Raw genomic sequence first — 26,987 nt, forward strand, 5'->3', positions numbered from 1 at the left:
TCCTGTGTTGTCTACCTCCGAGCTCGCGAGCGTGGGCACGCGTCCGCGGCGGTGCCAGCTCGGCACTCCTCCCCTCTGCCTATTTAAGTCCTTCCCCGAGCCCTCCGAGCTCACAAACCTCTTCCTCTCCTTCCCAGAGCCCCGCGCAGCCTGTTCTTTGAGCTCCAGAAGCTCTCCTCGCCGCGAACCATCACCATGGCCGCCGCTTCGGCTCGCCTAAATTGGTGCTGCCTCGAGCTTGTCCACCCCTCTCACCACCACCAGTAGACTCCTCCACCACCTAGACTTCGCCCCCGTGCTCTCCCTTCCCTCCGGTGGCCTTCTGCCATGAGCTCGCTGCCGACCGAAGCTCGCCGTCTGCCGCGGCTGGCCTCCCGCTCAGCCAAGCCCTTCCCCGCGGCTGCATCTTGCCTGGACGGGACGGCCTCGGTTCCCTGAGCACAACGGTGGGCCGGGCGCCGCCATTGAGGGCCGGAGCCGGCCGGACGAGCCCCCGCGCCGTGACCTCCTTCTGGACCGCAGGCGAGTGCGGGCGAGGCGAATACGACGTTGACCTCGCCCATGGGCCCCGCCTGTCGGCCACATAGCGCTGACCGGGCCGGCCCGTTGACGTGGTTAAGTGGAGGCGTACTCCAGGGAGTACATCTTCCCTTAACGAAAGCGCATTATGTTTCTTCTTCGGGCCGAAATGTGTTTTCCTTTCCGGAAAACGTATTTTCGGAGAAGGCACGTTTTTCCTAATAAGGGCCTGTTTGTGATGATTTTATTACAAATAAGTCCCTGGCAGAAAAACAGCTATATCTTTTTAATCGTAGCTCCAAATTAGGTGATTCCAAAGCCCACTTCTTTGTTTCGTCGAGCCCGTTCGGATGGAATAACTTTCACCATGTTTTGACATTCTGAAAATGACCATTTTGCCCCTTCCCTTAATCAGCCCCCTCCGAGAGAGAACGCTTTTCGGTGATTCGTTCCGCGAGTTTCTCGCACTTTCTCCCGGTGATTTCTTCCACCCCAGGCAAGCCACACCCTCCATTTGCATCACTGTAATGCAATCTATTTGAACTTGTTTAAAATATTGCTTTAGCTACATGACTTTGTGCATGGCATTTTCTCGGAGTATTATTTTGATCTTGTTGTTGCCATGCTATTGTGTGGATTACTAGGAGTTATGCTTGCAGTTGATGAGTATCATGTTGTCATCGAAGTATTAGTGGTTGGTATTATGATTATTTCCATGATGGTATCTGTATTATATTTTGGAGTATTACTTTGGATATCATGCTGCCTTTGGATTATTAGTGGTTAGTATGATTATTTTCATGATGCTAGTTGATATTCTGTTGCTTGGAGTATTATTTTTGGAGATGATGTTTACATGTGGATCTTAGCCGAATAGCTTTATTCTTGTTATTGGAGTAGTAGGATTATTGTTTTCGGATTCATCATGACGGTAGTGTTGTGCTACCCTTGAAGTATTTTGAGATGATGAGATTATGCTTGGATTATTTGTTGGATATTGCTATGACTTGGATTCTAGTTTGATAGTTGATATCGGAGTATCAGTTATCACAGTTATATTTTTGGGGTTAAATTCCGTCATTAAGTTGGTCAAGTGCCACCAAACCGGGCTTTTCCAGTGCAACCACATTTGCCTTTTATGGGAAGGCCCTAATGCGATGCTATTGTCATGCCTCTCGCCGGTGCCTCCAACGAGGGAAGGTTATGGGCGTGCGGTACCCTGGCCCGGTAAGCAGACATAACCTTGTGTGCCCGTAGTTGGTATTGAGAGCTCTTGTCCCCGTTTGGGACGGTTTATTGTTTTGGCCATGACGGTGGTCGTTGGTGTCTTTGGTAGACACGGGGCCACCCAGGACTAGCCCAATGGGGAGTGAGTCGGAGTGGCCGGGAGAGTGTCATGGCAGTAGATCGGTTTTGTCGAAACGCCGTTGGTCCACCCGAATGGGAGTGCGAGGCCGTGGGTTCCGTGGTGTGGGTAAAGTGCGCTACCTCTGCAGAGTATGTGTGTGTAATCTATCGATAGCCGCGTCCTCGGTCATGGGCATAAGTTCGTACTCGGTCACACCGTTCAATCAACACTCACATGACGGAATGACTTATAGGTGATATATATATATATATGTTGATATTTGAGCAGTACAGATTGGCAGGATGTTGATGATGATATTGGAGACCAAGTGTTGGTCATGGTAGTGATCGCCGGAAAGATCACCGTTTGGTTTTGATCACGAGGTGATCGAGATGGTATATTGCTTGGCCGATTAGCCAAGAGAGATATGGTTATGAAGATCTGAGATGGTGATTTATCAGTATTGTATCAGTTTCATACCATGCTTAGTAGTTGCTGTCGTATCATGGTAGATGTTAATTTAATTAACCTGCTTAATGCTATGTTATTGTCTTGCCTTGATGTTTTTGATTGTTGTGAGCTTGCAAGTACATTCAATGTACTGACCTGGCGTGTCATGCCAGATTGCATGTGGTGCCATGATTGCTTGATTGCTTGTCGAGGTTGCCGTGCGTGCGAGCTAGATCGTGTCCCAGCCAGAGTTCCTGTGAAATGGAGTTCACCGCCTTCGTCGTTGTTCCGCTGCTAGAAGTATTCCGCTGCTACGAGTTGTTTCGCTGCTAGCATAGAGCAAGTATAGTATCACAGGCGTAGTGTCGCCGTGCTGATGTGCTTCTTTATAACATCAGACCCTTGTATTATTATTCTTGTAATACGAGCCGATTTGTTCTATGTCAAGCAGTGCCGTATTCCAGAGACTTCTCCTCGATCTCTGGTCTCTGGTTTCTCTGAGCCGGGGTGCCACGCTTGTTTTCAGGGTTCACTGATGATTATCTCTCAAACCACCTCTGTGGTCAGGAGGCGGGGAAAGTTTTCATACAACACCCACGGTTCAATATTGAAGTGTTCCTGAAGAGGTCGAAGGATGGACGGTCAATCATTCAGAGGCACTGGCCTATAGTTGCAAAGACCTTCAACGTGAATGAAGGCTCAATATTCGCCTTCCGCTTCAGCAGTTTCCCAGATGAGATGCATCTCTCTATGTACCGTCTATGATGCTAATTTCAAAATGTTCTAGATGTTGCATACGAAACTTGCTGCTGGTGCAGTTGTGTAATGGGGTAGCTGAGTGCTGAAGCTATATCATGTTGTAGTCTGATGTATTTCAATTATGAAATCCTGCTTCCTTAATATGGAAATGGAATATATTATGTGCTTAATATGAATGTCAATTAGATTAGTAAATGGATTATTAATAATAGGGCAATTAGCCTGCTAATTGGGTTTTTCTATTGCAAACGGTTAATGAGAAAACACCGTGGGCGATGACCTCAGGCAACGCACACAGTTTCTAGGAATAAACCGTGTTGGATCAATGAACAATCACACACGACATTCTCTTCAAAACTGTTTGCGTTACGCCACCTTGCGCAAACGTTTTTCTTGTAGTGACTGTGTGGGATGTATATACGAACAGAAACATTTAGTGGTGACTGACTATGTGGGATGTACTTACGATCGAAAATGATTTCGTCTGTATAATTGTATTTTTTTGAGCAGTACTGCACGTATTTCTGTATTTGAGTGCTCGCCGGTCGCATACGACCTCATTTTGCCGAGCGTTTGTGCCAGAAAGGCATATCCCCAATGGTTTCTGGGTCGTGTAGAAAGGACCCCCTATCGCCTACACTCACTTGGCGACGGCTCTGAATGCCGTCGCGAAAAGGGTTAAAAACCGTTTGTTTAGAACCGACGCGTACGAGTGGTAGTTCAACTAAGCAGGGTACATGCGGATGAGCCGCCGCGATAGCTAGCCATGCTTGTCGTGGCCCGTGGATGTGGCCACAATCCAAAGCAGCCAATCGGCAGTGTGCGCGCACTGGTGACTGACGACCCCCCTGGAGAACTTCGAGGAATCATCGTTGTGCCCGATCATGTATGGCGGGCGTTGCAGTTGCGCAACTCAAAGGACGATAACCTGGCATACGCTGAAGCCGCCGAGCGAGTGGAGCATGGCGACGACCTAGGGCGAAACTTCGTAAACCTCACGCTCGTCTATATCATGGCCAACTTCGTTCACATGCTGCGTCACGACCACAATGTCCTGAACGGCGGCGGCAAGTTCTTGAACACTTCCATTGCTACAAGTCTACGTGCTCTTCTCATCCGCTTTTACTCCATTCCAGAGCTCAAGCTCGTCTCGATATCACCTGGCAATGGAATCCTTTGAGTTGGAGCTTGGTGATCAGTGGCGTCGTGCTGGAGCTGGGCGGCCGCATGATCCCACCGGCGTCCCCCCGTCCAGATTTCTTTGGGGCAGGTATGCTGGTTGGGCTTGCTCGTGCGGTAGCCTCATTGGGGCTTTCGTGGGAAAAAAAGCTGAGAGATCGTGTACGTGGCTGCTCTTTTTTCTAAGAGAGAGAGATTGTGTGCGTGGCTAGCTATCGATTCGGGCTTGCCCTTTTTTATATAGTAGAGAAAACGGGATGTGCGACGATCTAGGAAGGCTGAGCGAGACCCAAGCTAGCTGGTAGGTTTCCTTTCCTTGCGTGCGCACAGGTTCTCGTATCATGAGAGAAGCTTTTTTTTCAAACTGTTATTTACATCTACTTTAAATCTCAGCCGTCAATCCTTATGGTTAACATAAAATTAATGGATATAAAGGGGTGACGTATGAAGAACTATGAAAGCCTCCGTATTTTAATATTAGGTATAGATATAGATACATATTTCTAGTGTTTATTGTACTACCATGATTGAAGATGAATAGATCGGAAGTTTTCCAAAAAAAAGCATCCAAAGTCATCTTTACACTTTCACCATTGCAGGCAGTACTTTCACCAAATGAAAAGAAAATGTCCCCTAAAAGAATGAAATACTTTTTTTTGAGACAAATGAAATACTTTTTTTGAAGGAAAATGAAATACTTTTTATGAAAGAACAAAACGGAAAACCATCCCCCCCCCCCCCCCCCCCCCCCCCCCTCTTTTTCTAGGGCCTGCCTCGGCCTTTCGTTCTCTCTTCACAGAGGAAAAAACCGGTAGGCCCCGGTGCTTTTCTTTTGGTCGTTGTTAAATTATAGCGCATGGGCCGAGAAAAGAAGCCCGACACATCCGATTCTCTGGGCCTCAGGTATTGCTCCTTTTTTTTATCAACTTCGCAACCCAAACCCAACCCGATCGTCGTCTACGGTTCCTTCTCGCGTACACCAAACCAGAAAGAGAGAGGTGGCGGCGGCGGCGGTGGTGAAGGTGCCTGCCATCTGGGCTACGAAGAGGGCGATGCATTCGTCGGGTGGCGAGATGGAGGCGGTGGAGAAGGCGATGCGTGACAAGCGGATGGAGGAGAGGGAGAAACGTGAGGCGGTGATGGAGGAGCGGATGGCAAAGAAGGAGAAGGAGGAGGAGGCGGAGAAGGCAAAGAAAGCGGCGATGATAAAGGCCGCGAAGGAATTTGTTGAAGAGATGGGAGGAGTCTCGTAGAGAAAATGGGGGAACCCGAGGATCCCTTTGAACAGTTTCGTGGTTTCTGGACGAGGGTTTGGGGCGAAGACGGCTATTTTGGTAAATTTGAGGATGAGAGTGAGTAGCGTAACCTCTCTGCCTACACGCGCTTTGATTTCATTTGCAGTATTATTTTCCTCCCCATCCGTCCTTACTGACATTGTGACATGTCATTGATGCAGCAACTATCCCCCCATGCGTTTCACCTTCTCTGGCGATGGCTCAACCAAGAATACGCTGCAGTTCTTTTCAGTCAAAGTTGCAAAAATTAACGAGAGCTTACAGTGGCCACTGGATGTGTATGGGTTCTTTTCCGTACGTGATGTGGTGGATCACAAACGCAACATGATCTTCTCCCGCGACAGGGATAACTGCCAGACCATCAGCCAAGAGGTTCGTCACTGTTAGTATCTGTCTCAAAATCAATCTTTTTCATGGACTATATCAGTAAGAAGTAACACATCGATCCTTAGTACAATGGTTATAAGTACTTACAGTTATGCCAATTATAGATGCTTCTAAGAAAAATGCAACGATCCAGTGTGAAGGCTTTGTTGTTCATATAAGAATAAATATGCAAGTTTGATTGTAATTTCTTGTTTGTGCGAAATTTCAATGCCAAATGTTTATGGCATTTCTTCATGAAGGAAAAAAGAGCTTCCAACATATAAGCAAAGGAGCTCATGTCACATGAAAGCCTCCAAGCCAGCCAAACTTTATTTTTTCTAAAATTATTCAATTCACCACCGCCACTACAAATTGTTTTGTATTTTCACTGACCAAAATGTCTTGTTAGAACAATTAATAGTTTACTATCAATATTAATAATTTATTCTGAACTTATCAAATTGATTTTAAAAGTGTATGTAGAGAAATGTTGCCCTTATGTAATGGTTCATGCAAGTGTTGGTTTTTTATCTTTGTAATTTTCAAGGAGCGTTTGGGAGGTGTATAATCATGTTTTTTTATCCATATAAATGGCTCTAGAATGGAATGCAATGGACAATCTCATAATTAATTGAAATTAAAGCTCTTTAAGTTTTGATTGTGATCAGCCGGATGTTGTCCTTTTTAGGGGCTTTATCGAACGCCTTGTGATGGGAATTAGGCCTACAACTGGGGTCATATTCCGTCACTTTGTGCTTATCATGAAGTGCATATGCAAGTTGTGAGTGCTGATAAGATTTGTTATCCTGCAGCACTCCCTTATCAATAGTAGAGCAGGCATTTTGTTAATGCACAAGTTTGAATTTGCGTATTATTCCGTGCATCTAATTAGTGCATGTTTTCAGGTATATAGTAGTCATATAGAAGAGCGCAACATTTAACCAACTCTTGATTATTCCCTTGAGAACTTCACAACCCTAACTTGTGCTCCCAACTCCCGCACTACGTAGTCTATTGTCCGTCTGTCCCTCAGTTCTGTTTCGGACTAGCATTCTCTTTGTTGTCTCTTTATGTAAGTAGTGTCTTGTGTTCTTGTTATGACCGGCATATTAGGGGCTTAGCCCAGTGAGTTGTGGCCCAAATTATCTTATCATTATTAGGGGCTTAGCCCAATTATCTTATCGTTATTAGGATAGTTTGCTTAGGAGTCAAGTAAACCTCTCTATATAAGGAGAGGATATGTATCAATCTAATCAAGCAAGAAGCAATCATTATTTGCTTGGCTTCCCGAAGGGAGCCGGGAGACCTAACCCTAGCCGCCTCTTGCACCGCCGCCGCCTCTTCTTCATCGCGCCACGGCGCCCCGCCGCCGGCAGCCGCGATCGCATCTCCGTCAACCCTCCCCCTTACAACCTCCGCACCACCACCCAACCCGCCGCTGCCCGTCACCACCGCGCCGCTGCCTCTCTCCACTGCGCCGCTGGCTCTCCCCACCGCCCCGCTGGACTCCACCGCCGGTGCCTCCATCGGCCGAACGCCGCCACCCTCCACCGCCGTCGCCATCTACTCGCCGGCGGAGATGACCGGGATCCTCAACGACCTCGTCACCGCCGTCCAGGGCGTACGCCTCTACCTGGCCGGGCCCTACGGGCAGCCACCGCCCTTGCAGCCGGCCGCCGCGACCGGGCCAGCCGCCCTACCCTGGTACGCGGCCACCACGGCGCCCATTGGGCCTCTACACCACCACTGGCCCGGTCAACCGCCGCCCGCCGTCGCCCCCACTGGCCGCAGTGGCCGGCTCCGGCGCTCGCCGCGCCCCCGACGCCTCCCGCCCCACCGCCAGCCGCTGCTGCGCCTCAATGGCCACAGTGGCCGGCCCCGGCCCTCGCTGCGCCCCCGACGCCTCCCGGATCCGGGCAGCCGCAGCCCTAGCTGCCGGCCCCACCGCCGCCCGCTGCCGCGCCTCAATGGCCACAGTGGCCGGGCCCGGCCCTCGCTGCGCCCCCCACGCCACCCGGGTCCGTACCGCCGCAGCTGCCGGCCCCGCCCCGCCCAGCACGGGGCCCCGGTCACCCACGCAGGGAGGCGTACTGATCCAGCAAGTGCGCTTCCCGCCGTCACCGTCCCCAATACCGGCCTGGCTGACCGGATCATCGCCGCTACCCGTCTACACGTCGGCTGGAGACCCGCCGGCACCCACTCTGCAGTTCGGCGATCCCTCCAGCTCGGCGGGCCACTCCATGGGCCGCGGCCATGCTGACCGGGCGCCCCAATCCTCGCTGCTTCGCACCGCCGAGCCAGTCGGCCACGACGCTCCGACTCAGACACCGCTGCGGTTTGCCAAACTGGACTTCGCCACTTATGATGGCACGGAGGACCCCCTCAACTGGCTCAACCAGTGCGAGCAGTTCTTTCGCGGGCAGCGCACCCTCGCCTCGGAGCGTACCTGGCTCGCCTCTTACCACCTCCGCGGCGCGGCACAGACCTGGTACTACGCCCTCGAGCAGGACGAGGGCAGCATGCCTCCTTGGGAGCGCTTCCGCGAGCTCTGCCTCCTTCGTTTTGGGCCACCGATCCACGGGAGCCGCCTGGCAGAGCTAGGCCGCCTTCCCTTCACCTCCACGGTTCAGGACTTCGCCGACCGTTTCCAGGCCCTAGCATGCCACGCGTCGGGCGTGACGGCGCAACAGCGGGCTGACCTCTTCGTCGGTGGACTTCCGGATCACATCCGCGTGGACGTGGAGCTTCGGGGACCCCAGGATCTCCAGACGGCCATGTACTACGCCCGCGTGTTCGAGCGCCGCGCGGTGGCCATCTAGCATGAATCACCGTCCCGGGCCGCTGGGTCGCTACCCTGGCCGGATGGTCCCACGCAGGCTCGGCCTGCTCAGGCTTCCGCGGCACCTCTCGCCGCGACCACGGCGCGCCCGTTCCGCCGGCTCACCTCGGCCGAGCTACTCGAGTGTCGCCGCCAAGGGTTGTGCTTCAACTGCGACGAGCCCTACACTCCCGGCCACGTCTGCCCGTGACTCTTCTACCTGGAGGCTGCAGACTACATTCCGGAGGACGCCGTCGCCGCCGCCCTGGCCGCCCCAGCTGCCGCGAAGGTGTTTGACGCTGGTTGATCACCTCGAGGAGTTCAGCAAGCGCTTCCCCACCTTACAGCTCGAGGACGAGCTGTTTGTGCAGGCGGGGAGAAGTGTTATGACCGGCATATTAGGGGCTTAGCTCAGTGAGTTGTGGCCCAAGTTATCTTATCATTATTAGGGGCTTAGCCCAATTATCTTATCTTTATTAGGATCGTTTGATTAGGAATCAAGTAAACCTCTCTATATAAAGGGAGGAGATGTATCAATCTAATCAAGCAAGAAGCAATCATTATTTGCTCGGCTTCCCGAAGGGAGCCGGGAGACCTAACCCTAGTCGCCTCTTGCACCGCCGCCGCCTCTTCTTCATCGCGCCACGGCGCCCCGCCGCCGGCAGCCGCGACCGCTTCTCCGTCAACCCTCCCCCTTCCCGTACAACCTACGCCCTAGACCAGGTAGGATCCTAGCTCCTACCAGTACTCCTTTGAAATTTTGCTTGAAAGATATTCTAGCGCAATATGCAAGGAATTAGCAAAGAAATAATTTTGAACAAGACATGCTGAGTGTGGATATACGTGCAACTGAACAAATATACTATTATTTTTATGCCGGTCACTTGAGCATTAAGCTAATATTTTTGTCCCGTCATTACTGTAATGTACCTCACATTCTTTATGCTATGCATTTTCAATTCAGTGCTGCTCAATGTTTACTTTTTGTTTAGACTGGTTTGTTTAGTCTGAAGGGCTTCCAAGGTACAAAGTTGCTAACTGGCCAAACTGTGATTGTAGGCTCTTGCCTCTTACATATTCTGATCATCGTAACCTTCCTCACATTTATCTCTTTTGGAGTTCTAACGCATACATTGTCACCATAGTTATGTTCCACCTGTCTTTTTACCAACAGAGACCATAATAGTTTGGTTATGTTTCTTATTAATTACTGGTGTACTTTACATAATACTTAATTAATTGTGTGATGCAGGATCCCTATCTAACGCTGACAGGTCCAACCCGTGCTGTTGTGGTGACATCAGATCCTTTGTACTTTGAGATTGAGCTGAAAGTGAAGGGCACTGCTGAATCTGAGGATAAATATTTAAGCCGCCTAATTATGACATACAGGACAGGTTTTCTGGATAGAAGTTTCACTAGTGGGCTTAGCACTCTGGAGATGGCATTCAAAGAGATCATCCAATCTGTGGAGGCCACAATCAGTGTAAAAGTCGTTGATGGATCATGGCCAGATGGTTTTCGTGGTGTATTTTGTGCGAGCATCGATGACATAGCTAGCTTGAAAGTCAAGTTGCTGGAATGTGGAGATGATAGATTGCCTCTTGATGCTGATGGCAACATCAAGCTTAGATGCAAGGTCGTTTCTGTTGGACTTGAGGGATTGCTGAGGATTTCTGTCATGGCACAATGTATTAATGGGGATCAGGTTGTGGAGAGTCATTGCAGAGAAGATGTTAAGAGTCATGAAGTAGTGTTTGAACCCAGGAGATCGGGTACAAGCTCCAATACTGAGCTTAAAATTGGCTCTTGCAGAATGGAAGTCACTGTGAGCTGGTCCCTGTTCTCTTATCAGCTGTAACTTACCTGGCAAGGTTATTGCTACTAGAGCCCATCTGCTTTAAGCAACAGCTGTCGCGTTTTAAGTGCTATTTTGTGCCATACTAAACAAAGTATGTATTTCTTATTGTTGCCTGTATGGATAAAGTTAGATTTTCATAGGTGCTGTGTTGGCTTAATTCTAACAGTATCCATGTATGCTAGCGGAGTTCAACTTATCTTACAGAAACCCTGGCACATTTACTGCTACAATCGTAATATCGGCGTATATACTACTCCCTCTGCCTCAAAATGTGAGACATTTTTTGACACTATTAAAAAACATCTTACTTGTTCAAAAAAAAAACATCTTACATTTTGAGACAGAGGGAGTATTATTTATAAGGTTTCATCATTCTCCTATCCTTCATTATATGATTGCGGTATGTACAGCCAAACAAAGATGAAAAGCTGGGAGTTCCCTTGCTTTTACTGTCTTTGGTCTTGATGCTTACATTTGAAGATCACTTTTGTTGAAAGGGATATTCTGGAATTGAACCGGGAGCTTAGACAATCTACAACCGGAGCCCTGTATCCTCCTATTTATAAGGTTTCATCATTCTCCTATCCTTCATTATATGATTGCGGTATGTACAGCCAAACAAAGATGAAAAGCTGGGAGTTCCCTTGCTTTTACTGTCTTTGGTCTTGATGCTTACAATTTGAAGATCACTTTTGTTGAAAGGGATATTCTGGAATTGAACCGGGAGCTTAGACAATCTACAACCGGAGCCCTGTATCCTCCCCAAACATCTGGGCGGCCTGCTAGGTCATTATCTGGACAACAAATTGCCACAACCAGACTGCGCATAGCTAGACTGAGAATGCTATCAAACACACCCTAAGCGGTGGTATGGGAGGCGGCTGTTACATGCATACGGCACTCCAAAACATGCTGTCCAAGTTTGCCTGATGACTTCACGTTCACCGTGAGCATCTTCTCGCCGCTGCCCGTCCTGGTCTCCTCCACCGTGGGGGTTTCTCTCTTGAGTTCCTCCGGCACAAATCCAATCATTCATTGGGAAAGAAACTCATGATGATGTAGACAGAAATCAAACAGATAATTCTCAAAAAACATAAAAAATAAAACACATAAAATAAGTCTGAATACAAGTTCAACATAACTGAGAAATAGCCGGCGCGCATCCCTGCCCACAGCCTAGCTGCCAAGTCTTAATAGGAGTACAACATAGCTGACAAACAGAGCATACAGCCGGCGTGCACAGCCATCCCTGCGCACGGCCGACCTGTCAAATTGTCCTAAACACACTTACATGTGGCCCGCATGCACAGCCACCAAATCCAAATCGACTTAAACAGTAATACTAGGGTTAAGCCCAATAAGAGATACAGACCAAGCTAGTATCCATCCATCCATCCCTGCTCACCAGTTATCCGGGGGTACTGTTGGTTCAGCGGTATGAAACCCGGTTCAAGAATAGGCATTCCATAGGCCGGGGTTCGCTGATGCATTTGCGGGATCAGATGAGCTTTCTCAGTCCTCTTCAGAACTGTGAATCCATTCATCATATCCAGGAAGCTGTTGATACGGTAGATTCGGTCATAATCCCTCATCTTGTCTCTGGTTCTTAGCAAGCCACCATTGAGGCCTGCTTCTAAGGCAATTTCACACATGACGCCCCAGCTGCCAATGCGCTTCCAGACTCTCCAGCTAGGCAGCCCTGCAATGTCCAGGGCGGTTGGATTCGCTCCATTTTGGATCCTCCTGACCAGCTCATCAAAACATACTGGAATCGTAGTGCTTCGCAAATAAGCGTAATTGCTTTTTGAAGCGCCAGCTTCAGATTTGAGCTTGTCATATCATTCGGGTGCCACGTCCAAATTGTGTGGAAGATAAACTCTAGAGTTGTGCGACCACCCATGTCAACCCTGTATCATATAGTAGTACTGGTAGCCTTAGTACACAAGAGATAAAATCAATATAAAATGTTCAAACTAAATGAGCTGGGGATTTAAATTAGCTATGGATTTAAACAGGAACCTGAGAATTTAAAACTATACGACACTTGAGTTGCCAAACTTCAAACTATCTCCAGACAGAGTAGTATATGCATGATATCCAAAAGTATTCCTAAACGCTACTCGTATTTTCAACACACAAGTACGTACTGAAACAGTGATGAATTCAACAAAACATGTTGAAAAAGGGGAGAAGACTTACTTGTCCTGATGGCCCCCATCAAACTCATAGTTTACAACATTGCCCATCGGGAATGACGGCCACCCCAGAGTAGGAGTAAAACGGAACCAAGCCGACCACTCGCCATCCAGCTGCCTTCTAAATCCCAGTAGATAGAGGTCAAAGTCCCTTATCAGGAATTCCACTCTCGCATAATCATTGGTGCTTGAAAAGAAGACGACACGGAAGTAGCTATGACCCTCAGTAGGATCTAGGATGGTTCGCTGCATTTGGGTATGGGGTAATTCCGTAATTGGCTTTCCGTAATAGGTTGCAGGGCAGATCTTTGTTAATCGGCGGATGATTATCCGCACGAAATTCTCATAGCGCTGGGCCAGGTCGTCTTCTTCTCCATGCGGTGGACGTCCAATGTCAAGGTGGATGACAGGAACGTTCTGGCCATGACAGAATTAGAAAACAACATGAGATGTGGAAGTCTATTGGTACAATCCAAGTATATTATGATTAGAACACATTTTCAGTACGATATTAAATTCAGTGAAAAGCGCCTCAGAGTTGCAGCAGGTGCACAGAGACGTGGGCTGAGCTCGATGAGTACGCCTGCGCTGGTCCGAGAAGAGCACCCCAGCGAGGCCTTCAGCTCAATCACGAAGGGCGTCATCTTCCGGCGGACGAGATCATCGCGTTGCGTTAACTCTTGGGTGCGTTCGACGTCGCGTGGGTCGGTGGGGTCTGGGGTGGGTGACTCGCACGACTTGAACCGCCGGCTGGGCTAATGGACAGAACACAATCATCGACGAGTAAGTGGAGAACATGAGGAGCAGAGCGGACGAGCACCGAGTACGAGTGGAGCCAGGACTTTCCATCAGATGCGAGGTGCATGGCAAACGAGAAGCTCCACGAGACCAGTCCGCCGCGGACGGCGTCGTGGTGCCCAAGGGCTCCATCCTGGTGTTGTGGCCCCATGACCATCGCGTTTCGCTTGCACGGTCTACGCCGACGCGGTTTGTGCCTCTAGCACGAGCTAGAACTACCACGCCAAGCGCTAGTTCCGTTCTAATGCTGGCTGGGATGCTGTAGCTGTACGCGGTGGTGCCGTACATCTAGGACCGGCGTACGTGCGCATTTTTCTCCACATAGTGATGAGGATGCTCACAACTCGTCCTTTTTTTTCTTCGAAATTTTCTTTTATTTTTAAACCGAATTATTTTTTTCCAAACTAAGATGCTCACAACTCCAACAAGCTCAAAACACGCCCAAAAAAAAGTGATATGTACTGCAGAAAACGTGATGTGGTAAAGAAAAACAGAGAGAGAGAGAGAGAGATCCGCATGCATGTGGGTGCTGGGCATACGCATTCGCTGATACTACTTTTGAGTTTCAGGCGCGCTGCCCAGGCCGGACGTGTGGGAAAGAACTCGGGACACGCACAGGTCGTCCGAGCCGAGCAGCTGGAAGCCGGCCAGACGACCGAGGTGAGGAGGACCAAACGCCGACCGGTGCTCGGAGCCAAGACAAGAGGAAGCAGGCGACACATATATAGTGTGGCGCCTAGCTCTCAGGCGCTGCACACTGACTTAGTAATTTTCTGATCACACGGGTGCGACGCTGGCCGTGTAGCGCCTATCTGTGAGGCGTTGCACAGTGTAGTGTGGCGCCTTCGTGTCGGGCATCACACAAAAAGGTCAGCCGCGTGAAATAGTTTCACGAATAGTTCATTCTATGATTTGATTTCCTCTATAGGTCAAATTTATCAAATTTGCCTATATAGGAAAAGAGATAGCTAGAAAATACGTGTTCCACCCTGATTTTCTGCAAGGAGGTAGAAACTTACGTTCAGGTTTTGCTGCCGTGGGGCGCACATGCGATGCTGGTTGAGATCTCCATGTCCAAGCGGGTCGACCTGCTGCTGCACCGGCAGCTGGTTCGCCATGGGAAACCAAGCGGCGAGGTTGGAGAGGCACCGCACCACTAGAGAGTAGAGAGGATGTGGGTGCTCTTTGTATGTATGGGGGAACACTGAACTGAAGCCATACGCCTGTGAGTTATATGGGGGATGTGCAATTGTGTATTTTTCAAAAAAAAAGAAGGAAAAAACAATTACTTTTTCCCTGTACATGCATTCACTTCGTCTCATTGCTGTTGTGACGCATTCAAAGAGGCTAGCTGTGGGTTGCTTGGCTTGGGGACTATGGTCGTAATAGCAGTGCAACTTTGGGCGGTAGACACGTCACAGTGCAGAGCACTTCAATATCCGTATGAACGAACTAGGCAATCTGCCCAGTGTGCAGAGCACTGCAACATTTGTCATCACCGCTTGTCAGCTGGTTGATGGATGGGGAGCAATGGCCCTGCCCCTAACATCGGGGGCGCCGGAAAAGCTAGCTCATTTGTTTTTCCTTCAAAAGAAAACCAGTAGCTCATGCATGTTGCTACTGTTCATAGGCTGATGTAACTCTTCACTGGCGCTCCGTAGAGATCGACGTGGGATTAGTATTGCTTTGCTCCCATGCACTTCTTGTCGTCTCTCTAGCCCCGGCGCTGGTAAAAACAAGGCAAAAACTACATCGGTAGAGAGTAAAGTTTTGCGAGAAAGTTAACGACCGTCTTTCATCGGTACGGTGGAAGCTCGGTTGAGTTGAGCCACACGGTCTGCCTCGGTCCATCGACCGGGCATCTTTCATTATTTTCCAACTTTCCAGTAAGTGCAAGAGAATATGTTTAAGTAGAGAGAGAAAAAAAGGCTTATCTCACATTAAGCTCATGGTGTAAATTACGAAGTACTACCACTACCACATAAATGGACATCACAGAGCTTCAACTATTGTTTAAGAAAACCTTTCCAAAAAAAACTATTGTTTCAGAAAAAACTAAACTGTAGTTGTTGTTTTCTGCTATGCTATACTCCGGAGTTGTGTTATGTGCATTTTACTCCTTAATCTACAGCACTCTACGGTGGAAGTGTGCAAATCAATGGTGGAACTTTGTTTTTTTAGGGTATGGTGAAACTGTTTTTTTGGATCGGCCGGAGTGTGGCTTGAATGATGTTGCCTCTTCGGGAGTCTGGGCGTGGCTTCAATGAAGCGTGTTCTGTACGTATACACAATCGCTGAGTCTGTCGACCGTCGTACTCTGTGTTCTATTGCTTGCTATCCAAAAACCAGACGACATAACTGTAGTAGATATCGAGAGAGGAGACATAAATTGCAAGGATACAAGAGAGAGGAGACGCAGCGGGCGGGGACGCCTACTGCTTGCAGAAGGGGAACACCAAATAGTCGCTCCTATGCTTTCATTTACACGTGCCTCTTTTGCACAACAATACCGGTGCTGCAGGGTAGTCTAAAAGAAACAGTGCTTCTAGGGCATGGTTTGGAGAAGAATAAAAACGGTGAGTCTCGAACGTGATATATGTCTGACAATAAAGACCTCCGACGTGGTTCATGTACGTGCACCACTCGATACTTGTGCTAATCCATTTCTACGATCAAGTGTCGGTGTTTTTTTTCCGAGAGTACGTCAATGGCGTACCATATTTTTATAAAAGATGAATTTAATAATTACAAGAAGCTAGGCGGATGCGCACATCCTGTCTGGCGAACACCACACCTACACCCAAAAAAAAACAAAGACTCACTCCCTCACAAACGGGTCTAAACCTCCTACACCAAATTCTGCGAGTGACCAATTCTTGATTTCCAGGAGCACTAGCGTCACCAGTTGGTGCGGCATTCTTTGGTCGTGCGCTCTGTTGAACACCCTCGCGTTCCGCTGCTTCCACAACACCCAAGCCGCCCTGATTACAAATGAATCAAAACCTCGTCGTGTTTTGCCGGTGAACCTCATTCTTTGCTGTAACCTCCACTCGGTGAAGGTATGGGACGACGTCTGGATGGTCAGATGGAAGGTGTCAAAGCAGTGATGCCAGACCTCCCTCGCGTAGACGTATTGCATGAGAATGTGATCCACATTGTCCTCTTTTTGTAAGCACGTGAAACACAGGGAAGGCCCGCCCCGGAGCCCGTGCCTGGCACGCCTGTCCGAAGTCCACAACCGGTGCTGCACCGTGAGCCAAGAAAAGATCTTGCATCATAAGGGTGCCCAACTCCTTCATATGCACTCCGTAGTCGGCGATCGCAAGTGGCCCATGCACAACCTGTGGTAAACCGACTTAGTAGTGTAGTTCCCAGAATTATCCGCCGGCCAAAGGAACTGATCCGGCTGCTGATCATTGCGCGGCACCGTGGAGATTGCAAGGCATAGATTAGCTAACCACATGTGTGCCACAAAGGAGATGTTTCCCTGCACATCCATTGACCATGCATTCTCGATCAGAGCCTGCCGGACGGTCCTGCAGTTACGTGCGCGTGTGCTGACCAACTCCAAGATCGAGGGGGCTATCTTCCCAACTATGAAACCGTGGATCCATCTATCCTTCCAGAACATGACCCTTTCGCCATCGCCCAAGTTGATCTTGATCAGACTGTTGAAGACAAGTTTGGCCTCTTTGTCCTCCGCCATGAGTATGCCCTGCCATGGCCTACTAGGGTCCGTCCTCCGCAGCCACTCCCATCGGACTCGTAGCACGATAGCGTGCAGGCGCAAATCCTTGATTCCCAGGTCCATAGAACATGTCGGACGACACACAGGGTCCCATGCCACGAGACATTGCCCTCCATTGACTTTATCTTTCCCCGGTCCAGAAGAACGCTCGCATCCACGTCCCCATCTCTTAAAAAACCCAGCCCGGAGCGTCAAGCACTAGTAGTTGGTCTATGGGCCTCGCCGATATTACTTAAATAACAAGGATTAGCCTTCCCGGCCTGTGTATCAGCCCTCTTTGCCAAGCAGGGACCACTTTCCTCACCCGATCCAACATCGGTTGCCAATTAGTTCTTCCCGGCTAGTTGATCACCAGTGGGATCCCGAGACATTTGCAGGGGAATGCACCCATCTGGCATCGAAGCACATCCCTGACTCTCAGTTCGTCGGCGTCCGATCCCCTGATCATGATCGCCGCAGATTTCGCAAAGTTCATCCTTAGTCCCGAAGATTTTCCAAACACGTCCAACAACTCCCTCATGCAATGCGAATCTTGCATAGAAGGCTTCACGAACATCGCTACATCATCTGCATATACGGATAACCTTTGCATGGGCTCGATACCACGGAAAGAACTCAGCACCCCTCGGCAGTTGCTTTGCACGAGCGTCGTAAGCACATCCATTGCGATCACAAAAAGCGCGCGCGGGGGGGGGGGGGGGGGGGGGTGTCGGGTCCCCCTGCCGCAAGCCCTTGGCATGAAAGATGGTATGCCCGGGAAAGCCATTAACAATGATCCTGGTGCTAGCCGTGGAAAGCAACTATGACACCCAGCTGATGCATCTCCACCCAAAACCCCTTGCCCTCAGCACCTCCAATAGGTACGACCACGAGAGCGAGTCCAAAGCACTCGCAATATCCAGTTTGAGGGAAAGTCTAGGGACCTTGGCAGTGTTAATTTTCTGAGCGACTTGGCGGACCAGCAAGTAGTTAGCATGTATGCTCCAACCTTTGATGAAAGCTGATTGGTTCACACTAACCACTTCATGCATTCTCTTTGGTGCCTGCGTGGCCAGCAATTTGGCGAACAACTTGGAAAAGCTATGTGGAAGTGATACGTCTTAAACATATCTACTTTTCCAAACACGTTTGCCCTTGTTTTGGACTCTAATTTGCATGATTTGAATGGAACTAACCCGAACTGACGTTGTTTTTAGCAGAATTGTCATGGTGTTATTTTTGTGCACAAATAAAAGTTCTCAGATCGAGCTGAAAAATCACGGAGAATTATTTCAAAAAATATAAAAAATACTAGTGAAGAGAAATACCAGAGGGGGGCCACCAGGGCGCCACAAGCCAAGGGGGCGCGCCTGGCAGGCTTGTGGGCCCTTGGCCACAACCCTATCTCCAACTCCGTAAGTACCTTTTTGTACCAACCTCCCCGATCACCCAACCGAGCTCGAGGAGCTCTCATTCTCTCCTATGGTTGCCGTGTTCGCTGTCGGCCTCCTCCTAAATTAGAGCTATGCCAGCCTTCTCTCTCCCTCCTAGCTACACCGGAGCTCCCTCCTCACCTCTACTAACCCCTTGGGCACCTCAGCGACTCCTCGCCATGGCCGTGCCCTGCTCCTCACCGGCGCCCGACGCCTCTGTCCGTCGCGGTCCAGGGTCCTGCCTGCCTTGCTGCTCTCCGCCGGGAGCGGAGCCCCCTAGCGGATGCGGCTCCTCACGCTGGACTCTCTGGTGGTCTGGGGCCCGCTAGAGATGGCAGGATCCTCCCGGGCGAGCGCCGGGGCCGCACGTCCTTCCTCTGTCCCGCGGGCAGGCAACATGAGGAAGACTATGGCCCCCTCCTGCTAGTGGGCCCTGCATGTCAGCGTCACGCGTTGACCCAGCCAGACCCGCTGACGTGTTTAAGTGGAAGCGTATTTTCCAAAATACATTTTCACCTAAGGAAAGCACATTCTGGAGCTTCTTCGACTGAAAGTGCACGTTCACCGCTCTGAAGGCGTATTCCTATAAAGGCGCTTTCTGTTTAACCAGTCAGGGACTTGTTTGTGAATATTTCTTTTACAGACTGGTCCCTAGCATTCAACAGACTATATCTCCGCAACCGTAACTACGATTCAGGTGCCCGTGTTCTCTGTTCATCGAGCCCCTTCTGTTGGTATCATTTTCATGATGTTCTAACATTATGAAAATGACCATTTTGCCCTTGTCCTCTAATCAGCCCCCTCCGAGAGAGAAACATTTCCGGCGAACCGTTCCGCGAGTTCCTCGCACCTCTCCCCAATGAATCCTTCATCCCCAGGCAAGCCATAACAGCCACTTGCATGATGGCCTTGAACTAGCCATGGTTTTCCACTTGAATATTTAAATGTTTTGTGCATATTAATATTTTGTGAATGCTACATATGCTTGTGAATCCATGCTCATCCTTATGCCATGATCATTTGCATCTAGTTGGTTAAATCATTACTTACTAATGTTATTATCATGTTTCATCCTTGTTATTATTTCGTACCAGTGGTAATGATTTTCTCATCATCGTCTGTTATGAAAGTACTTATGATATTCATGCTCTTTAATATTGTCATGCTCATTTGCATCAGTAGAATAAATATGGTTGATGAGATTCACCTGTTAAATGGTTATTCTTACCATCCATGTTCATGTTGATATCATGCTCATATGCATTGTTATTTTATCCTATTATTATGACTCAGGTCATCACCACTCAAGTTTAACTGGACATTAATCGAACTTGAAGAAATCTGTTGGCTGAGTCATAGTGCCATCGAGTCGAGCTAACCAGTGCAGCCACAATTGCGTTATGGGGGACCCTAATTCGGTCTATTGTCATGCCTCTCGCTGGTGCCTCCAACTAGGGAAGGTTATGTGCGCGCGCTACCCTGATCAGGTAGGGGGCCATAAGCCTTGTGTGCCCAAGTTGTTTGCGCGCTTTTGTTTTGCCACGACGGTGGCCGACCACGAAGGTGGCAGATGTCCAGAGTGGGCATCAAGGGACACCCATGACTTAGCCCGAAGGGGAGTTGGTCAGAGTGGTCGGGAGAGTGTTATGCAATAGGTCGGTTTTGTCGGAATGTCGTTGGTCCACCCGAATGGGAGCAAGAGGCCTTGGGTTCCGTAGTGTGGGTACAGTGTATTAACCTCTGCTGAGTGTATAATCTATCAATAGCCGCGCCCGCGAATATGGGCCCAATTCGTAGTAGGTCACACTATGGGTCAATAGTAATAATAACATGGCTAATAAACCACCCCCGGTTCGATGAGGAAAGAAGTTGGTCGATCTTTAAGTGGTCATGCGATGATCACGATGGTATCATTAGTACCGAAGTTGGTTAATCTTTATGGTGTCATGTGATGGCCTCGGGTAAAGATCTAGCTCCTTGTGGTCATGTGACGATCACTATGGTATTGCTAATACCAAGCTTGATTGATCCTGAGGTGATCGTGTGATGTCCATGATGGTAAGTTGATACATGTGGTGGTTACAAGGTAAGCTCCGAACAGAGTAAGTTGGTGTTGGGGAACGTAGTAATTTCAAAAAAATTCTACGCACACGCAAGATCATGGTGATGCATAGCAACGAGAGGGGAGAGTGTTGTCCACGTACCCTCGTAGACCGATAGCGGAAGCGTTTAACACAACGCGGTTGATGTAGTCGTACGTCTTCACGATTCGACCGATCAAGTACTGAACGCACGGCACCTCCGAGTTCAGCACACGTTCAGCTCGATGACGTCCCTCGAACTCCGATCCAGCCGAGTGTTGAGGGAGAGTTTCGTCAGCACGACGGCGTGGTGACAATGTTGATGTTCTACCGACGCAGGGCTTCGCCTAAGCACCGCTACGATATTATCGAGGTGTAATATGGTGGAGGGGGGCACCGCACACGGCTAAGAGATCAATGATCAATTGTGTGTATAGAGGTGCCCCCTGCCCCCGTATATCAAGGAGCAAGGGGGGGGGGGGGTTCGGTCGGCCTAGAGGAGAGGCGCGCCAGGAGGAGTCCTACTCCTACCGGGAGTAGGACTCCCCCCCTTCCATGTTGGACTAGGAGAGAAAGGGGGAAGAGGTGGAGGGGAGGAAGGAAGGGGGGGCGCCGCCCCCCTCTCCTTGTCCTATTCAGACTGGGGGGTGAGGGGCACGCGGCCCTGCCCTGGACTCCTCTCCTCTCTTCCACCTAGGCCCACTAAGGCCCATTAAGTTACCGGGGGGTTTCGGTAACCTCCCGGTACTCCGGAAAAATCCCGATTTCACCTGGAACACTTCCGATGTCCAAACATAGGCTTCCAATATATCAATCTTTATGTCTCGACCATTTCGAGACTCCTCGTCATGTCCGTGATCACATCCGGGACTCCGAACAACCTTCGGTACATCAAAACATATAAACTCATAATATAACTGTCATTGTAACGTTAAGCGTGCGGACCCTACGGGTTCGAGAACTATGTAGACATGACCGAGACACCTCTCCGGTCAATAACCAATAGCAGAACCTGGATGCTCATATTGGTTCCCACATATTCTACGAAGATCTTTATCGGTCAGACCGCATAACAACATACGTTGTTCCCTTTGTCATCGGTATGTTACTTGCCCGAGATTCGATCGTCGGTATCTCAATACCTAGTTCAATCTCGTTACCGGCAAGTCTCTTTACTCGTTCCGTAATACATCATCCCGCAACTAACTCATTAGTTGCAATGCTTGCAAGGCTTATAGTGATGTGCATTACCGAGTGGGCCTAGAGATACCTCTCCGACAATCGGAGTGACAAATCCTAATCTCGAAATACGCCAACCCAACAAGTACCTTTGGAAGCACCTGTAGAGCACCTTTATAATCACCCAGTTACGTTGTGACGTTTGGTAGCACACAAAGTGTTCCTCCGGTAAACGGGAGTTGCATAATCTCATAGTCATAGGAACATGTATAAGTCATGAAGAAAGCAATAGCAACATACTAAACGATCGAGTGCTAAGCTAACGGAATGGGTCAAGTCAATCACATCATTCTCCTAATGATGTGATCCCTTTAATCAAATGACAACTCATGTCTATGGCCAGGAAACATAACCATCTTTGATCAACGAGCTAGTCAAGTAGAGGCATACTAGTGACACTCTGTTTGTCTATGTATTCACACATGTATCAAGTTTCCAGTTAATACAATTCTAGCATGAATAATAAACATTTACCATGATATAAGGAAATAAATAATAACTTTATTATTGCCTCTAGGGCATATTTCCTTCAGTCTCCTAGTTCACATCGCCATGTGATTTAACATCAATAGTTCACATCACCATGTGATTAAAACCCATAGTTCACATCGTCATGTGACCAACACCCAAAGGGTTTACTAGAGTCAGTAATCTAGTTCACATCGCTTATGTGATTAACACCCAAAGAGTACTAAGGTGTGATCATGTTTTGCTTGTGAGATAATTTTAGTCAACGGGTCTGTCACATTCAGATCCGTAAGTATTTTGCAAATTTCTATGTCTACAATGCTCTGCACGGAGCTACTCTAGCTAATTGCTCCCTCTTTCAATATGTATCTAGACCGAGACTTAGAGTCATCTAGATTAGTGTCAAAACTTGCATCGACGTAACCCTTTACGACGAACCTTTTGTCACTTCCATAATCGAGAAACATATCCTTATTCCAGTAAGGATAATTTTGACCGCTGTCCAGTGATCTACTCCTAGATCACTATTGTACTCCCTTGCCAAAATCAGTGTAGGGTATACAATAGATCTGGTACACAGCATGGCATACTTTATAGAACCTATGGCCGAGGCATAGGGAATGACTTTCATTCTTTTTCTATCTTCTGCCGTGGTCGGGCTTTGAGTCTTACTCAATTTCACACCTTGTAACACAGGCAAGAAACTCTTTCTTTGACTGTTCCATTTTGAACTACTTCAAAATCTTGTTAAGGTATGTACTCATTGAAAAAACTTATCAAGCGTCTTGATCTATCTCTATAGATCTTGATGCTCAATATGTAAGCAGCTTCACCGAGGTCTTTCTTTGAAAAACTCCTTTCAAACACTCCTTTATGCTTTGCAGAATAATTCTACATTATTTCCGATCAACAATATGTCATTCACATATACTTATCAGAAATGCTGTAGTGCTCCCACTCACTTTCTTGTAAATACAGGCTTCACCGCAAGTCTGTATAAAACTATATGCTTTGATCAACTTATCAAAGCGTATATTCCAACTCCGAGATGCTTGCACCAGTCCATAGATGGATCGCTGGAGTTTGCATATTTTGTTAGCACCTTTAGGATTGACAAAACCTTCTGGTTGCATCATATACAACTCTTCTTTAATGAATCCATTAAGGAATGCAGTTTTGTTTATCCATTTGCCAGATTTCATAAAATGCGGCAATTGCTAACATGATTCGGACAGACTTAAGCATCGCTGCGAGTGAGAAAATCTCATCGTATTCAACACTTTGAACTTTGTCAAAAACCTTTTTCCGACAAGTCTAGCTTTGTAGATAGTAACACTACTATCAGCGTCCGTCTTCCTCTTGAAGATCCATTTATTTTTTATGGCTCGCCGATCATTGGGCAAGTCAATCAAAGTCCATACTTTGTTCTCATACATGGATCCCATCTCAGATTTCATGGCCTCAAGCCATTTTGCGGAATCTGGGCTCACCATCGCTTCTTCATAGTTCGTAGGTTCGTCATGGTCTAGTAACATAACCTCCAGAACAGGATTACCGTACCACTCTGGTGCGGATCTTACTCTGGTTGACCTACGAGGTTCAGTAACAACTTGATCTGAAGTTTCATGATCATCATCATTAACTTCCTCACTAATTGGTGTAGGTGTCACAGGAACCGGTTTCTGTGATGAACTACTTTCCAATAAGCGATGAGGTACAGTTACCTCATCAAGTTCTACTTTCCTCCCACTCACTTCTTTCGAGAGAAACTCCTTCTCTAGAAAGGATCCATTCTTAGCAACGAATGTCTTGCCTTCGGATCTGTGATAGAAGGTGTACCCAACTGTCTCCTTTGGGTATCCTATGAAGACACATTTCTCCGATTTGGGTTTGAGCTTATCAGGATGAAACCTTTTCACATAAGCATCGCAACCCCAAACTTTAAGAAACGACAACTTTGGTTTCTTGCCAAACCACAGTTCATAAGATGTCGTCTCAACGGATTTAGATGGTACCCTATTTAACGTGAATGCAGCTGTCTCTAATGCATAACCCCAAAACGATAGTGGTAGATCGGTAAGAGACATCATATATCGCACCATATCTAATAAAGTACGGTTACGATGTTCGGACACACCATTACACCGTGGTGTTCCAGGTGGCGTGAGTAGTGAAACTATTTCACATTGTTTTAACTGAAGGCCAAACTCGTAACTCAAATACTCTTCTCCATGATCAGATCGTAGAAACTTTATTTTCTTGTTACGATGATTTTCCGCTTCACTCTGAAATTATATGAACTTTTCAAATGTTTCAGACTTCTGTTTCATTAAGTAGATATACCCATATCTGCTCAAATCATCTGTGAAGGTCAGAAAATAATGATACCTGCTATGAGCCTCAATATTCATCGGACCACATACATCTGTATGTATGATTTCCAACAAATCTGTTGCTCTCTCCATAGTTCCGGAGAACGGCGTTTTAGTCATCTTGCCCATGAGGCACGGTTCGCAAGCATCAAGTGATTCCAAAATACCATAAGTATGGAGTTTCTTCATGCGCTTTACACCAATATGACCTAAACGGCAGCGCCACAAATAAGTTGCAATATCATTATTAACTTTGCATCTTTTGGCTTCATTATTATAAATATGTGTATCACTACGATCGAGATCCAACAAACCATTTTATTGGGTGTATGACCATAGAAGGTTTTATTCATGTAAACAGAATAACAATTATTCTCTAATTTAAATGAATAACCATATTGCAACAAACATGATCAAATCATATTCATGCTCAACGCAAACACCAAATAACACTTATTTAGTTTCAACACTAATCCCGAAAGTATAGGGAGTGTGCGATGATGATCATATCAATCTTGGAACTACTTCCAACACACATCGTCACCTCGCCTTTTACTAGTCTCTGTTTATTCTGCAACTCCCGTTTCGAGTTACTACTCTTAGCAACTGAACCAGTATCAAATACCGAGGGGTTGCTATAAACACTAGTAAAGTACACATCAATAACATGTATATCCAATATACCTTTGTTCACTTTGCCATCCTTCTTATCCACCAAATAGTTGGGGTAGTTCCGCTTCCAGTGACCAGTCCCTTTGCAGTAGAAGCACTTAGTCTCAGGCTTAGGACCAGACTTAGGCTTCTTCACTTGAGCAGCAACTTGCTTGCCGTTCTTCTTGAAGTTCCCCTTCTTCCCTTTGCCCTTTTCTTGAAACTAGTGGTCTCGTCAACCATCAACACTTGATGTTTTTCTTGATTTCTACCTTCGTCGATTTCAGCATCACGAAGAGCTCGGGAATTACTTTCGTCATCCCTTGCATACTATAGTTCATCACGAAGTTCTACTAACTTGGTGATGGTGACTAGAGAATTCCGTCAATCACTATTTTATCTGGAAGATTAACTCCCACTTGATTCAAGCGATTGTAGGACCCAGACAATCTGAGCACATGCTCACTGCTTGAGCTATTCTCCTCCATCTTTTAGCTATAGAACTTGTTGGAGACATCATATCTCTCAACTCGGGTATTTGCTTGAAATATTAACTTCAACTCCTGGAACATCTCATATGGTCCATGACGTTCAAACGTCTTTGAAGTCCCGATTCTAAGCCGTTAAGCATGGTGCACTAAACTATCAAGTAGTCATCATATTGAGCTAGCCAAACGTTCATAACGTCTGCATCTGCTCCTGCAATAGGTCTGTCACCTAGCGGTGCATCAAGGACATAATTTTCTGTGCAGCAATGAGGATAATCCTCAGATCACGGATCCAATCCGCATCTTTGCTACTAACATCTTTCAACATAATTTTTCTCTAGGAACATATCAAAAATAAAACAGGGAAGCAACAACGCGAGCTATTGATCTACAACATAATTTGCAAATACTACCAGGACTAAGTTCATGATAAATTTAAGTTCAATTAATCATATTACTTAAGAACTCCCACTTAGATAGACATCCCTCTAATCCTCTAAGTGATCACGTGATCCATATCAACTAAACCATGTCCGATCATCACGTGAGATGGAGTAGTTTCAATGGTGAACATCACTATGTTGATCATATCTACTATATGATTCACGCTCGACCTTTCGGTCTCCGTGTTCCGAGGCCATATCTGCATATGCTAGGCTCGTCAAGTTTAACCTGAGTATTCCGCGTGTGCAACTGTTTTGCACCCGTTGTATTTGAACGTAGAGCCTATCACACCCGATCATCACGTGGTGTCTCAGCACGAAGAACTTTCGCAACGGTGCATACTCAGGGAGAACACTTTTATCTTGAAATTTTAGTGAGAGATCATCTTATAATGCTACCGTCAATCAAAGCAAGATAAGATGCATAAAAGATAAACATCACATGCAATCAATATAAGTGATATGATATGGCCATCATCATCTTGTGCTTGTGATCT

General features: G+C 47.6%; 2 protein-coding genes across 3 annotated transcripts; one reads left to right on the forward strand and one right to left on the reverse strand.

Moving 5' to 3' along the window:
* Positions 1 to 4,147: 4,147 nt before the first annotated feature.
* Positions 4,148 to 10,801, forward strand: LOC123049526 (uncharacterized). Of its 2 annotated transcripts, none has more exons than XM_044472430.1 (3): positions 4,148 to 4,346; positions 5,712 to 5,922; positions 9,987 to 10,801. In XM_044472430.1, the coding sequence occupies exons 1-3, from the start codon at positions 4,243 to 4,245 to the stop codon at positions 10,593 to 10,595; spliced, it is 924 nt and encodes a 307-aa protein (XP_044328365.1). In that variant the 5' UTR covers positions 4,148 to 4,242; the 3' UTR covers positions 10,596 to 10,801. The 2 variants fall into 2 exon arrangements, with proteins under 2 accessions (XP_044328365.1, XP_044328366.1); XM_044472431.1 differs by lacking the exon at positions 4,148 to 4,346 and adding an exon at positions 5,231 to 5,607.
* Positions 10,802 to 11,688: 887 nt separating this feature from the next.
* Positions 11,689 to 14,777, reverse strand: LOC123049528 (uncharacterized). Its single transcript, XM_044472432.1, has 3 exons — positions 14,608 to 14,777; positions 12,795 to 13,207; positions 11,689 to 12,502 (listed from the first exon to the last, which is right to left on the reverse strand). Exons 1-3 carry the CDS (start codon positions 14,704 to 14,706, stop codon positions 12,229 to 12,231), a joined length of 786 nt encoding a protein of 261 aa, XP_044328367.1. The 5' UTR covers positions 14,707 to 14,777; the 3' UTR covers positions 11,689 to 12,228.
* Positions 14,778 to 26,987: the final 12,210 nt, after the last annotated feature.

This window comes from Triticum aestivum, chromosome 2D, assembly GCF_018294505.1.
Source record: "Triticum aestivum cultivar Chinese Spring chromosome 2D, IWGSC CS RefSeq v2.1, whole genome shotgun sequence".
Taxonomy (NCBI): domain Eukaryota; kingdom Viridiplantae; phylum Streptophyta; class Magnoliopsida; order Poales; family Poaceae; genus Triticum; species Triticum aestivum.